Source organism: Corapipo altera, unplaced genomic scaffold, assembly GCF_003945725.1.
Source record: "Corapipo altera isolate COAL_440 unplaced genomic scaffold, ASM394572v1 61411, whole genome shotgun sequence".
In the NCBI taxonomy this organism is placed as follows: Eukaryota; Metazoa; Chordata; class Aves; order Passeriformes; family Pipridae; genus Corapipo; species Corapipo altera.
This window is the reverse complement of record NW_020884875.1, coordinates 10,986,820-10,999,312: the sequence shown is the minus strand read 5'-3', so window position 1 is coordinate 10,999,312 and position 12,493 is coordinate 10,986,820. Positions and strand designations below refer to the sequence as shown.

The 12,493-nt window shown below is 37.0% G+C and overlaps 1 protein-coding gene across 1 annotated transcript in view; it reads right to left on the bottom strand.

Moving 5' to 3' along the window:
- Positions 1-375: 375 nt before the first annotated feature.
- Positions 376-12,493, bottom strand: part of ARSB (arylsulfatase B) — a 68,831-nt gene continuing 56,713 nt past the window's right edge. The window contains exons 7-8 of the mRNA XM_027634547.1: positions 4,398-4,526; positions 376-3,867 (exon numbers count right to left, since the gene is read on the bottom strand). Coding sequence (XP_027490348.1) covers positions 3,602-3,867; positions 4,398-4,526 — 395 coding nt within the window. The 3' untranslated portion in view covers positions 376-3,601. The remainder of the gene's footprint in view (positions 3,868-4,397; positions 4,527-12,493) is intronic.

Below are 12,493 nucleotides of genomic sequence, written 5' to 3'. Positions count from 1 at the left end.
TTCAAATCCAAAGAGACTACAAGTGTTTAAACTTCAGGTTCTTCTTCAGAGATTCAGAAGAGGATTAAACTCAGATTTTTACCCAAGACCCGTCTATCTTAGGAAGGTTGGACAAATTCTTTTCAGGCTGAATATAGAGTCTTTCACTCAAGAACAGATCCAGACCCTCTGCTTTGCTTATAAGATCATGCCCTCCTTGACTGGATGCATCTTTTTTGTAAATAAGCAATGCAAAATGAGTAGCCAGTGTGAGCATTCTTCCTAAACTTGGTTACTTTTCTGAAGCTTAAATAATTTCTAAAGCATAAAAGTTAAGACTTTTGAATTCAAAATGCTCAGATGTTTGCTAGATTAAGAATGAATCTCAACTTGGAAAGGGATGAAATGAAGTTTTATTTAGAGAGTTCAAAATACTTGCATTTTTGAATGTTAAGTAACCACAAAATATACAAAGAATTCTCTATTTTTCCAGTTTGAAACAATTGAACAGTATACAACTCTTTGCAGATGCCAACCTAAACATGTCAGCCAGATGGGCTTTTTTTTCCTAACCCAATTCAACTAAAATGTTTTATGAAGGACCACCCATGGAAAATCAGAAAATAAATAATGATGTATACTGTAGCTGAGAAAATAATGAATCTTTGGATTTTAAAATATAACAGGAGCAAACAGAGGGTGAATTGAATACCTATACAAGACAGTGATGTGCCACAGTCTCTTCCTAGTAAATTAATTACATGAACTAGAATAGCAGCAAGATACTAAAATGCAGATTGTAGGACACAGAGAAAAGAGAATACATAAAAGCTCTACTTACCTCTGAAATTAAAATTAAATGGTTTTTAATGTTTTCTAACTTTAGCCAAGGAGACTCAAACATATTATTTACTTGAGCTTTTACAACTTCGCTGGTGTTTCTTTCTTTTCCATGAAACTAGATATCAGCATAAAAAAGAGCAATACCTCTATTAAAATATCATTAACAAAAGTTCCTGCTTTTGTAGGTAAGCCAACATCTTTCCTCATGTAATATGAGTGCCAAATGCTGAAGGACACACAGGAATGTAGGGAAGAAATTCCCCCCAACCCCAAGTCCAGTCCCTTGTTATTGCGGCAACCACATCTTGTAATGGCTACTATAAACTAAAATGTTATATGTGGATATTGACTGAGAACAGTTAGCTTTCTAGTCTTGAATATGCCCTATGAAAAAAGAGTTAGAATAATGTAAACTCATTGAATCTACTTGCCTTACACACTGGGGAATGGTGTCAACGTCTCCATCTGCATTTGATGGCAAAAATAAACCAACCAACATTTTCTGAATGAATGAGGACTGATGGAAGCTCTGCTATTTGGACGATTTATCTCAAAAAGATATTTGAAGGACAACATGCATCATTAAGATACATACAAAAATAGTAAATCTAAAAGTCACAGAAGGCAAAATTTGACACCTTACTCTTTCAGAATCCCATACTCCAACTCATGTTACTAACTGTATGCTACAGACAATTAGGATATAAAACAGTTGCACTAAACAGATAAGCTATAAACTAGCATAAATCATTACATCGGTATAAAATAGGCAAGCTGCAATAGTTAGAAAAGATAACTGCAATTAAGGTTTTTCTAGAGCTACTGAAGGAAGGTGCAGGCTTTGTCAACATCATGGAATAGCTTATAAAAAGGTTTTGTTGCTTATATTTTCCATCCCTTGATGTGGTCAGCAAATAACAGAACCTCAGTTATCAGAATCTTCAAAAGCTCAAAAGTGAAATGCTGCTGTACTCTGAAGCCAAGATTGTCATGGTCCAAATTGGATTTCTCTAATTTACAGGACAACACAGTCTGTAAATTATTTTATGAGCTCATTAGGAAAAGAAACTAACAAAGGCTCAGTGCCCTTTGTACAGACTAGACTAGAGGAGAATTCACTAATCCGTTCCTTAATTCATGAGGCTTCTAACTCACAAGTTGTCCAATTCTTAACTTGTAACTTCCACACCTGTAAGCAAAATATTCCCGTAGCTGATGAAGAGAGTGCTTATCCTTCCTCCTCCATCATGGTGCAGGCCTCCAGTGTATCACACCAGGAAGAATGAAAGCCTCAGCAGCCTGGCTCATGTTGGGGCATGCTTCAAAAGCACCTTGGGCAAGCTGCTGTATTTACACCTTCCAGCCTGAAAGTTTGGTCTACACAATTTCCACAAGTTAGTAGATTGACAATCAGTCAATAGGAAGGATTAGAGCTACAGCAGACAGTAAGCTGCAGGTGGTAAAGGTACAAAATCTCCTGAGAGAAAACTGTGAGAAGTTGTGCAAAATTTTAGTGCAATTATATGAGTTGGTCCTGGAGCCAGAAAAAAGACAATTAGATCCCTCTTTTCTGGAGACGATGATAAATTGAGCTCTGCATCCTGAAACCTGGTCAAGGACACCAAGAAGCAGTACCAGATTCAAGGTTTGACCTTAATAGAGCTGGTGGATTGCTCTCTCATCAATTTGATAAGTAACTGAGAAATGTTGCTTGGCCTGTTTTCTCTATGGCTCAGAGCCCACTCCAGAATGAAAACAGACTCCACTATGGTAATAAAGAAACAATTTAGGAGAAGAAAGGGTGCTTACTAGGCAGGCAATAAAAGTAAGGTTTTGTTCATCATAGAATCATTGAATAATTCATGCAGAAAGTGGCCTTTGGAGGTCACCCATTTGTTCCTCACCACCTCTAACAAAGCAGAGTCAACTTCAAATTTGATCCAACTTCAGGGATAGATCATGTTGTTCAGAATCTTCTCCAGCCAAAGACTGAACATCTCCAGGAACAGGGCTGCCATAGTCTCACAGTTCCCTTATTTGACTAAACTCATGGTATGATTTTTTTTTTAATTTTCTTCTTTGCATTGGAACTCCAGATGTTCCCTGTATGTTTTTCATCTTTGTGTACCTCTGAGGAGAGCCTGGCTTCCTCTTTTCTATGCCCTCACATTAGTTAGCTGAAGATAGCAACCTCCCTTTTCTTCTTCAGTGTAGTGTAAATGAACCCATTTCTTTAGCCTCCCCTTGCTTGCTGTCTTCCCTGTGATCATATTCATGGTTCTCCACTGAACTCACTCCAGTTGGGCAATACTCCTCTTGTACAGGGAAGCTAAAAATGTGATGTTATGCCAACTCTTGTATTATATTTTTCTAGTCTTTACAATGTAAAGACTTTACACATGAAACCAAAAATCAGATGGATGCATTCTGGATGTCCCTGCTGCCATGATTACTTTCAGCTTTTTAAGAAAATTAATCTCTTTCAAGGAAGGAGGCAATGTTTTATCTTCTGCATTAAAAGCATATTCCAGACAAAGAATATAAAAAAAGATAGATTTATACTTTTACTAACATTTCACTCACAATTTTTGGGAACAAGAGTGTGAGAAAAGACTGAAAAAATTCCAAACCCATGAAGAGTAAGAAATACTAAATTACTCAAGGGATAAGTTCACAATTACCAATAGGTCATCAAAGAAAGTAAGATATACTTAACTAGGACTCTGACTCCTTATACAGACTCTACTAGGGTTTGTTTTTTGCAGGATGCAAAGCTGCACTATGCCCAAGGACCCCAAGCTGCAGTTGCTGCTGGATCACAGCCGGGATCTTCATCAGGGTAGAACACAGGCACTGAACGTTTATGATAATACTGAAGCCGTGAGAGCAGTTTTTCCACCACATCAGGATGTTTTTCAGACAAATCATTTCTCTCTTCAGGATCATGAACAATATCAAACAACCAAAGTCTCTTCATTGATGAATCAGATGACTGAATCTCAGACTCATTGAACAAAGATGGTGGAGGGAACCAATGACCACAGCCTGAAGAAACAGAAACAGACCAAGGGTCATTTCTCAGACATGGAGCAGCAGTGTGGAGACATAGAGCTATGCTGTAATGACTTGTCTCTTGACAAGTCCCTGGGCAGGGACTGTTGCTGCACTCCTTAACTCTAGCCCTGCATCAGAGTCTCTCAAGTCCAAGGCTACCTATAAAGGAGTCCTATTTATGCAGAAAAAAAGCTGCAGCACTGGGATTCAAAATTCTGTGTTTCTTTATTTCACATCAATTAATTTCTTCTTGGATTCTATGATTGTTACTGGTCCCTTCCAACTTGAGATATTCTATGACAGTTTTTCCACTAGAGTTATAGTAATCTGTAGACAAAATATTTGAAAATGAAAAAGTATACTGTTTGGATTTCAGAAGCGCTCATTCTAGATTTTTGCATGGTCAAAAACCTAAGAAGTTAGCAGAATTACTAATAAATTAAAACACATGAAACAGAATTAAACTGTTTGTGGCAGATGAGAGACATGTCACACTGTACAAAAAAGAGTTATTTCATTACCTGGATATCCAGTTAGTAACTTCCATTTTCCATGTCGTATTGCTGCATGCATGGATATATTGAAAAGTGTATCATCCCATGGAGAAGAATTGCTCTGCGGTAAAGATGTCCTGTTGTCAATGCCAAGACCTTAATGAAACAGTAAACTAAGTTATGTACATTGCATATGCATGAGGTAATTTTTAGAATTCTACTGGAAAACAATGCAGTATCATCCATTTATTTTTATGTATTGGATAAACAATTTGTTGTATATAAGTGCAAAGATCTGTGCTATGATTCAATGGATGTATTTAAATCAGAATTTGAACTACATTTTACCAGTGGAAAATGTCACAGTTAAGTGTGGACTCATTCTGTACACAGGTATTGTATGTGATCTCATCTACCTGTATTAAGAATTGCTAAATTTGGACATATAATTGCCTGTATCTTTTGCCAGTTAGGAATATAGGATTGAAAGATCTCCATAGTCAATGCTACTACTGCTAACTCTCTTAGATCACTACAGGGACGAAGTCCCAGGTCCTGATGTATTCACATGCTGAGAGCTGTCTGGACTGAGCTGACTATTTTCACAAAGGTCCACATCTGGCCAGCAAGCCACTTCTATGGCCTGACACAGCATGAACATGTCTTTATGCTATCTTTAGTAGAGTTCTATATGATGTGACCTGATATTCAGATACTATAGAAAACTGAAGTGTCAACTATGCAGAAGTTCCCTCTCAAAAAGAAACCTGAAGCTCTTTATAGGAGAGAGCTCAGAAAAAAAAAAATAACGCGCACTGACCAGAGATGATCAGGAGACCAGTTTGTTACTGAAACCAGAACGGAGTCAGACAGATACTCCAGAAGCATCCAAAACAACTTGAATATCAGCTTTCATAAATAAAATAGGAGTTCAAGACATAAAATTTAAGAGTTTTATATTAATTGTATCAACTGATAACACTTTATCAATGACTACCAGAAGGCAACTATAATCACACTAGAAGAGACAACAGAAGATGGAGAGAAACCAATGTTGATTTTGTAGCATCTTTCAAGAGATAGTTTTCAATCAGTTTAAGGAATCTGAAAGACACAGCTGACAGATTTTTGCCCCTGAAATTAAAAAGAGAATGCATGAGATGGCTATGTGAGACCCAATAGGAAGCAGAACAAGAGATTTCTAAAAAGAGTAAATTCCACACAACACAATGGGGCAAATATTCATCCAATGGAAATAAGAAAAGAAGGTTTGGAACAGAAATGCTAGGACACAATTTCTCTGGTTTTTTATGGAAGTCTGCAAAGTTTCTATTTTATTACTCAACTTCACACTTGGAATTGTTTTTTCTGCAAAAAGCACATTTGCGCACACCCAACTTTCCTGCCTACATCAGACTTGTGTAATATTCCCAGATTAATAAGGCTATAAAAGGGGCTACTTGTTTCGAGCATGCATACACAGATTAGGGAGGACTCAGCTCATGTTAGATCAAGAAGTACTGAAGTTGACCTTAAAAAAGCCATCAAACTACTATAAAAACAAAAGAAACTTCATAAATAACCATCATAAAATCTCTTCTGGAAGACAAATCCTCACACGTGGGATGCCCATAGCAAATACAAAACAATTTATAGATTATTACTGCTTATTTCTCAACATCATTGTGTTATGTATTATTCTGTCATAAGTTTTGCTACTGAGAATACTCAGCTTTGCCATCTACTTTCTTAAGCACAACGAAAGACAGCTGGTAGGTCAAAAAACCAGAACCTTGCTTTTTAAACACTATGTCTCAAAACTACAATATGAAGACTTGGTCTAAAGACAAAATGAGGTGAGCCTGCATTTCTAATTTTAAGGTTTAACACAGTAATATATTTCTGATCGCTGAGCTGTGAATCCATAGCATTACATAAAATAAATTATTTAAAATACTTCAAATAAACAGTATGAAAGATTGTATTTTTAGATATACTTTGCAAAATATCCTTAGAGTGCCATGCATGAGACTTAAAATAAGATTCAAGAAGATAAAATACTTTTTAAAACCCCTGATTTGGTCCAGTTAACAAAACCAAACTCCTAAGCAAAGAAATGCTTTTATCAGAGCTTGAAGTTTTTTAATGAAATATTATATTTCAGCAAAATTTCTTGAAGAGAAATGGATAAACTACCTCATTTTGAGATGTTATAAACAGAACTCTGTCAATCATGTTAATTCACCCACTGCAAGCACTTGTCCTGTGTCAAAGAAATGTATGTACTGTCTACTATTCAGACAAGTGCATTGCTTCCCAGACAGTATAGGTCAACTTTCATCACATATATCAGCCACAGAAAACAGACTGATGCTTTTTTGAATGCTCTCTACAAGGATACTTACAGTAGTGTCAGTTTATTACATTACATAAACACCAGATACAGAACTATGATAAATAAAAATATTGCCTGATATGAGTTCTTTTCTTCCTATGATATGACTTGCACCTTAAACTTGGATATTCCTCCCCCTCCATCTACCTACTTCCTCCTTCTCTTCAGTCCATCTGCTAAGTTTCTGCCTCTGTCTTCATTCTTCAGCTTTTCTAGCACAGATGAAACGCAAAATGCCTGGGCAGTCTTCTCCCTTGCCATATGAATTTTACAGGGATCCCTTTTCCGGTTTGGCAGACTGAAGAAGTCACATTCTTTTTTGTTTCCTTTTTAAGATAAAACACTCACTCCCATAGCATCTAAGCAGCTTTTTTCTGCATTTATTCTAGATTCCTGGGGAGCTTTTTTCTTCTTTTTTTTTTCTGTTATGGTTGACTGGGCACTAACAACAGCTCTCTGGACTAATTAAGCAGCCAAAGAACAGATGCCTTTCATTGAGCTCTGTAATCAAGTCTGCTTTCTTATGCCTGTGTACCCTCCTGATAGACTTTAATGTAAAAATGTGATGCTTTTGTTTGTGCAAAGAGGCTAGACAATTCATTTTTTTTTGTCATTTGATCACCAGTATATCAGTGGCTAATGAAATACTAAAGCTTTGTTTTTTACCTTGAAAGAAAAATCCCACGTACTTTGCCATGAATTTTATTATTGTCAAACAGAATCCACTGTTTTCTGAAGCCCAATTTCAGAGCCTCACCAGTTGCTATATTTCTTTTTTAAGTAGGCTCTTGGGAAACGATAGAACTTTTATTGGTTAAGAAAGCAGTGACCTTTCATTCAAATATTTATTTTCAAATATTTAATGGTAAAATGAACTTAAGTAAAGATTTTAGGGTTTTGGTTGGAGTTCTAGGTCACTAAATAGTATTCAAATAGCTTTTATATCTCTATAAAAAAAACTAAGTCTTTCAGAAAATGTTGTCCTTGGTAAGTGATTTTGGAGTTTATGGCACAGTTCAAGAAATCCTTAGTCTTGACAGCCTGAAAAATGGTTTCAAGATCACATTTTTAAAGGAATTGAGGCGGCCAACTCTCACTACCCACAAAAGTAGTTTATTATCTAAATATTTTAGAAGCCTGGCCCTTTGCCCCTTATGGAAACTTCAGCTTAGTTCTTTTAGTTTTATTATCATATATTCTTTCTATACACATATGTATTTCAAATTACAATGAAAAATCCTAAATAATTTGCAATAGCTAATTGCATCTTCAAGACACCTGATTTTCAGAAGGCCAATGTCATCAATTCTGAAAAATCTATGCAAGAAGCTCAGAAAGCATCAATCAAAATGTTAGCATACTCTTCAGGCAAGATGTTGGAAAATTTACCACTGTAAGTATATAAATGACATTATGAATGATGACTATAGAATATGCTGGCCTTTTTTAGAAAAGTGAGCATTCTTTCAGTGCATTAAATCTTGCTAATGCACAAACCTAAGAATAACAAGCGGCAAAGTAATGAACATGGGGGGAAAAAGGCAACCCTAACTGCACATAAACAAAAGAATGTGCTCTGAACAAGTTATTGCTGTTTAGGGAAGTGCTTCTGAAGTTGCAATGAATAGGTAATGTCCTGCAGCTGTCAAGAAAAGCAAACCAAATATTAGAATTGGCAAAGAATGGAACACTGTGCCACTACCTACATCCTTGTTGTGCCTCTCATGGCACTTTGGTTCCCATGTTACAAACTGGACACAGAAAAACCATACAAGATTCAAAGACGTGACAAAGAAGATTAAAGCTGTGGAACAACAACTGTGTGAAGAATGAATAAATAAATAAATAGGACCCTTTATCCTCAAAACTGGACAACTGATGAGGGACAGGACAGACAACTATGCAATGGTGTGACCACGGGAAACTGAGTAAGAAACAACTGGTCTTTCCTAATAGGGGCATCAAATAAATTATGAAGTCACACGTTAAAAATAAATGACAGCATATACTTCCTTGTTACAAACCAAACTTAAGTGCAGAATTGCTTTCCATGTAATACTGTGGATGCCAGAAGTTTATACAGGATTCACAAAGTAGAAGAAAAATCCATCCAGGATTCTTATATTCAAAATTGCAACCTGAAGATCAGGAGCAGGCTGTGGAGGCCACACAGGAGAAGTATATTTACATGCTTGCCTCAAACACTCTTTCCTACAGAACTGCTACTCTCAGAACAACAACCTAGACAGATTTTTGTTGTGGGCTTACACAAGATGAGCTACCAAACTACTCTCAGTTCAGGAGAGGCCAAATATTTTGTTTACAAAAGAAAGTGCTATATTGAAGCAGATTTACACAATCCTTTTATTATATTTATCTCTGTATGCACTGAACTGAGAGGGTTAAAACTTCCACAAAAGGTAAGTATAGGATCACAGAGCCATAGAATACCTAAAGTTGGAAGGGACCCATGTGGATCATGGAGTCCAACTCCCTGCTTCTCACAACTAATCCATACGACCAAGAGCTTTGTCCAGAGGCTCCTTGAGCTCTGGCAGGCTTGGTGCTGTGACACTTCCCTGGGGAGCCTGTTCCAGTTAAAAACCTTTTGCTAATGCTCAACGTAAACTTACCTTGAACCAGTGTCATTCTATCTCCTCATATCCTACTCCCAGTCACCAGGGAGAGGAAATCAGCACCTCCTCCTCCACTTCCCTCCCTTGAGGAAGTTGTAGGCTGCCAGGAGATCACCTCTCAGCCTTGTCTTCTTCAAGCTGAGCAAATCAAGTGACCTCAGCCACTCATCCCAACTCTTGCCCTTGGGGTCTTCCATCACCTTGGTCATCCCCCTCTCTATGTATATATGACTCAGATTCAGGTTTAACTGTAATTTCACAAACACATGAACACCATGAGTCATTTTTAGCATACCCTCTAGTTTACTTTGAGTGCCATTCTTTAAAGGAGGGATAGCATAAGGAAATGACAGTACTAATGGCAATGGCTTCCAATGCACAGATCAACCTGTGCAGACAAGTCAGTTATTTGCTAGAGCTGATTTTTCACCTATATCAGAATGTAAATCAAGAGTAAAGTAGTTGAAATAATAGATTCACACCAGATTTACACTCCTGTGATTGAAATCAGAATCTGATTCCTACATTATTTCCTGCCCTAGTCATACAATTTGAAATTTTAAAAAAACCCTACAATTTACAGAAATGTTACAACATGATAGGTGTTACCAAGCTGAAGTGTGTCCCAAGAAGTAATTAATAACTGATGATTCAACATGAAACAGAGAAGATAAACCAAAAAGGTGTACTTTGCCCAGCAATCTGTTCTTTCACTTCACTTTCTAAGTACAGGAAAGATCATGAAAAATGCTGCAATGTGCTTAGCCCTGTTTTATTCCTTCTAGCCTTTCAAAAAAGCTCTTCTGATGTCATTCAGTATCCCATGTGTACTCCTGATTTAAAAAATCATTTATGGTAGGTGGATAACTTTTCCAGAGGAAAAAACTGTCTTCCTATATATTTTTGCATACCTTCTGCTTAACTCATTAGTTCATGTATCCAACTGGGAAATGATTTCTGGAGGTGGAAAATAGGAAGCAATATTTTTTCACATTTCTTCCCTGCTGATCAATATACAATTGAGAATCAATCATCTGTTCCTTGGTGTACACAATCCTAGTTACCTACCAGAAACTTACCTAAAATTAAAAAATACTAATTTATCCAACCACCACGAAAAATACAGAAGTGTCTGAAAATCCATTTCTTTTCTGTGGAACTCAAAACCTTTTAAATTCTTCTATTACTGCTGCTGCTGCAAAAAATAACTTTGTGACCCCTTGATGCCTGCAATGTTACCTGGTAATAAAAGAAAGAACGGTTGATACAGTTTTACTACATTTTACAGCTCTAGAAGTCTCATCAGAAGCTCTTACTCATCTTCCTGTATAGGGATTATAAATCCAACTTGTTTATCTGTCTAAGTCTTAGGACATTCCCAACAGTTTCACTGATAGTCTCTGAAATATTTAATACTCAATCAAGAGTAAATACTAGAAAAAAAAGTTTTCATAATGCAAGCAAAATCAAGAATATTGCAGACAACAGCAAAAAGCCACTGCAACACAGTACTTGATAGGAAAGCTGGAAAATTCAGATCTCTCAGCTTCTTTGTAAATACTTGCTATGATTTGTTTCAATCTTTTGCTTTCTACTTTGCAAAGGCAATAGTTCAAGTACCACATAACCATAATTTCTAAGGTTTAAGGATAGTCCCCACTCACACTGTGTAACTTTGCAAGTTAAAGGAAATAAAAGGTACAATCTGAACCTAGTTTTCTTAAATAAAGGCTTGTTCTTTAAATTAGTCTAAAACATAAATTTGTGAAAATGCTTTATTAAATGTAATTACTTTCATAAGAGTACATTCATTTAAAATTTCCTATCTAATTTTAACCATAATAAGGAAGAAGATAAACTATTTAAAAGAGGAATATATAGGGGAATACATATTCTGTATTAATACGGTATCTTGCAGATCTAATAAACATAGATCAGTTACTCTTCTCATTCCTCTAGCTTTCCTTCTTTCATTCAATGAGACCAACTCAAGCAAATAGTAGAAACTTGCAGTGTGGTGAAATAGATTGATGGTACATCTAAAAATAAAAAATATTCTGCCTTCAGTGTATGATTAAGATGACGAAAATGATCCATGTTGAGAACAAGTTTTTTTGGCTGGTAAGAGATCAAAGAACACCCAGTTCTCTCTAACGTGTCTTTTAGCAAGGTCCTGACCACAAAACTTGAAGAGTCCAAACCAATACTGCTTGAAGCATGCTATATTTCCATACACTGTGGTCTACAATACTAGCGTGTAGAGAGGCAATGTTGGGTACTGGAGAGCAATTTTGGAGAAAGACAAAAAAATGTTAATTTATTATTTATTTGGGAGACAAAGTCCTGCCCAAAGAGTAATCTGAACAGTTATGTGAGTATCAGAGTGACCATGCCTCTACAATTTTCCAATATCCTACAAAGTAACAAAACCATCTCTTTTGTAAGCAGCTATCAGTGCCCTTTAAGGCAGATGAAGTTTCTATCTTTGTTTCTGCAAAACAAGGATGTTAGAACACTCCTCCCCTGTGCTCAGTGCTGGTGAGGTCACATCTCGAGTATGTGTCCAGCTCTGGGCCCTTCAGTTCAGGAAGGATATTGCGGTGCTGGAGCAGGTCCAGAGAAGAGCAACAAGGCTGGTGAAGGGACTTGAACAAAAGTCCTGTGAGGAGAAGCTGAGGGAGCTGGGGTTGTTTAGCCTGGAGAAGAGGAGGCTCAGGGGAGACCTCATCACTCTCTACAACTCCCTGAAAGGAGGTTATAGCCAGGTGGGGGTTGGTCTCTTCTCCCAGGCAGCTATCAGTAAGACAAGAGGGCATGGTCTTAAGCTCTGCCAGGGGAGGTTTAGGTTGGATATTAGGAAGAAATTCTTTACAGAGAAGGTAATCAGACATTGGAATGGGCTGCCCAGGGAGCTGGTGGATTCTCCGTCCCTGGAGGTTTTTAAGATGAGACTGGATGTGGCACTTAGCGCCACGGTCTAGTAATCATGACAGTGTTGGATCAAAGGTTGGACTTGATGATCTCAGAGGTCTTTTCCAAGCCAAGTGATTCTATGATTCTATGATTCTAAGTTACCTACCTTTGCAGTACAT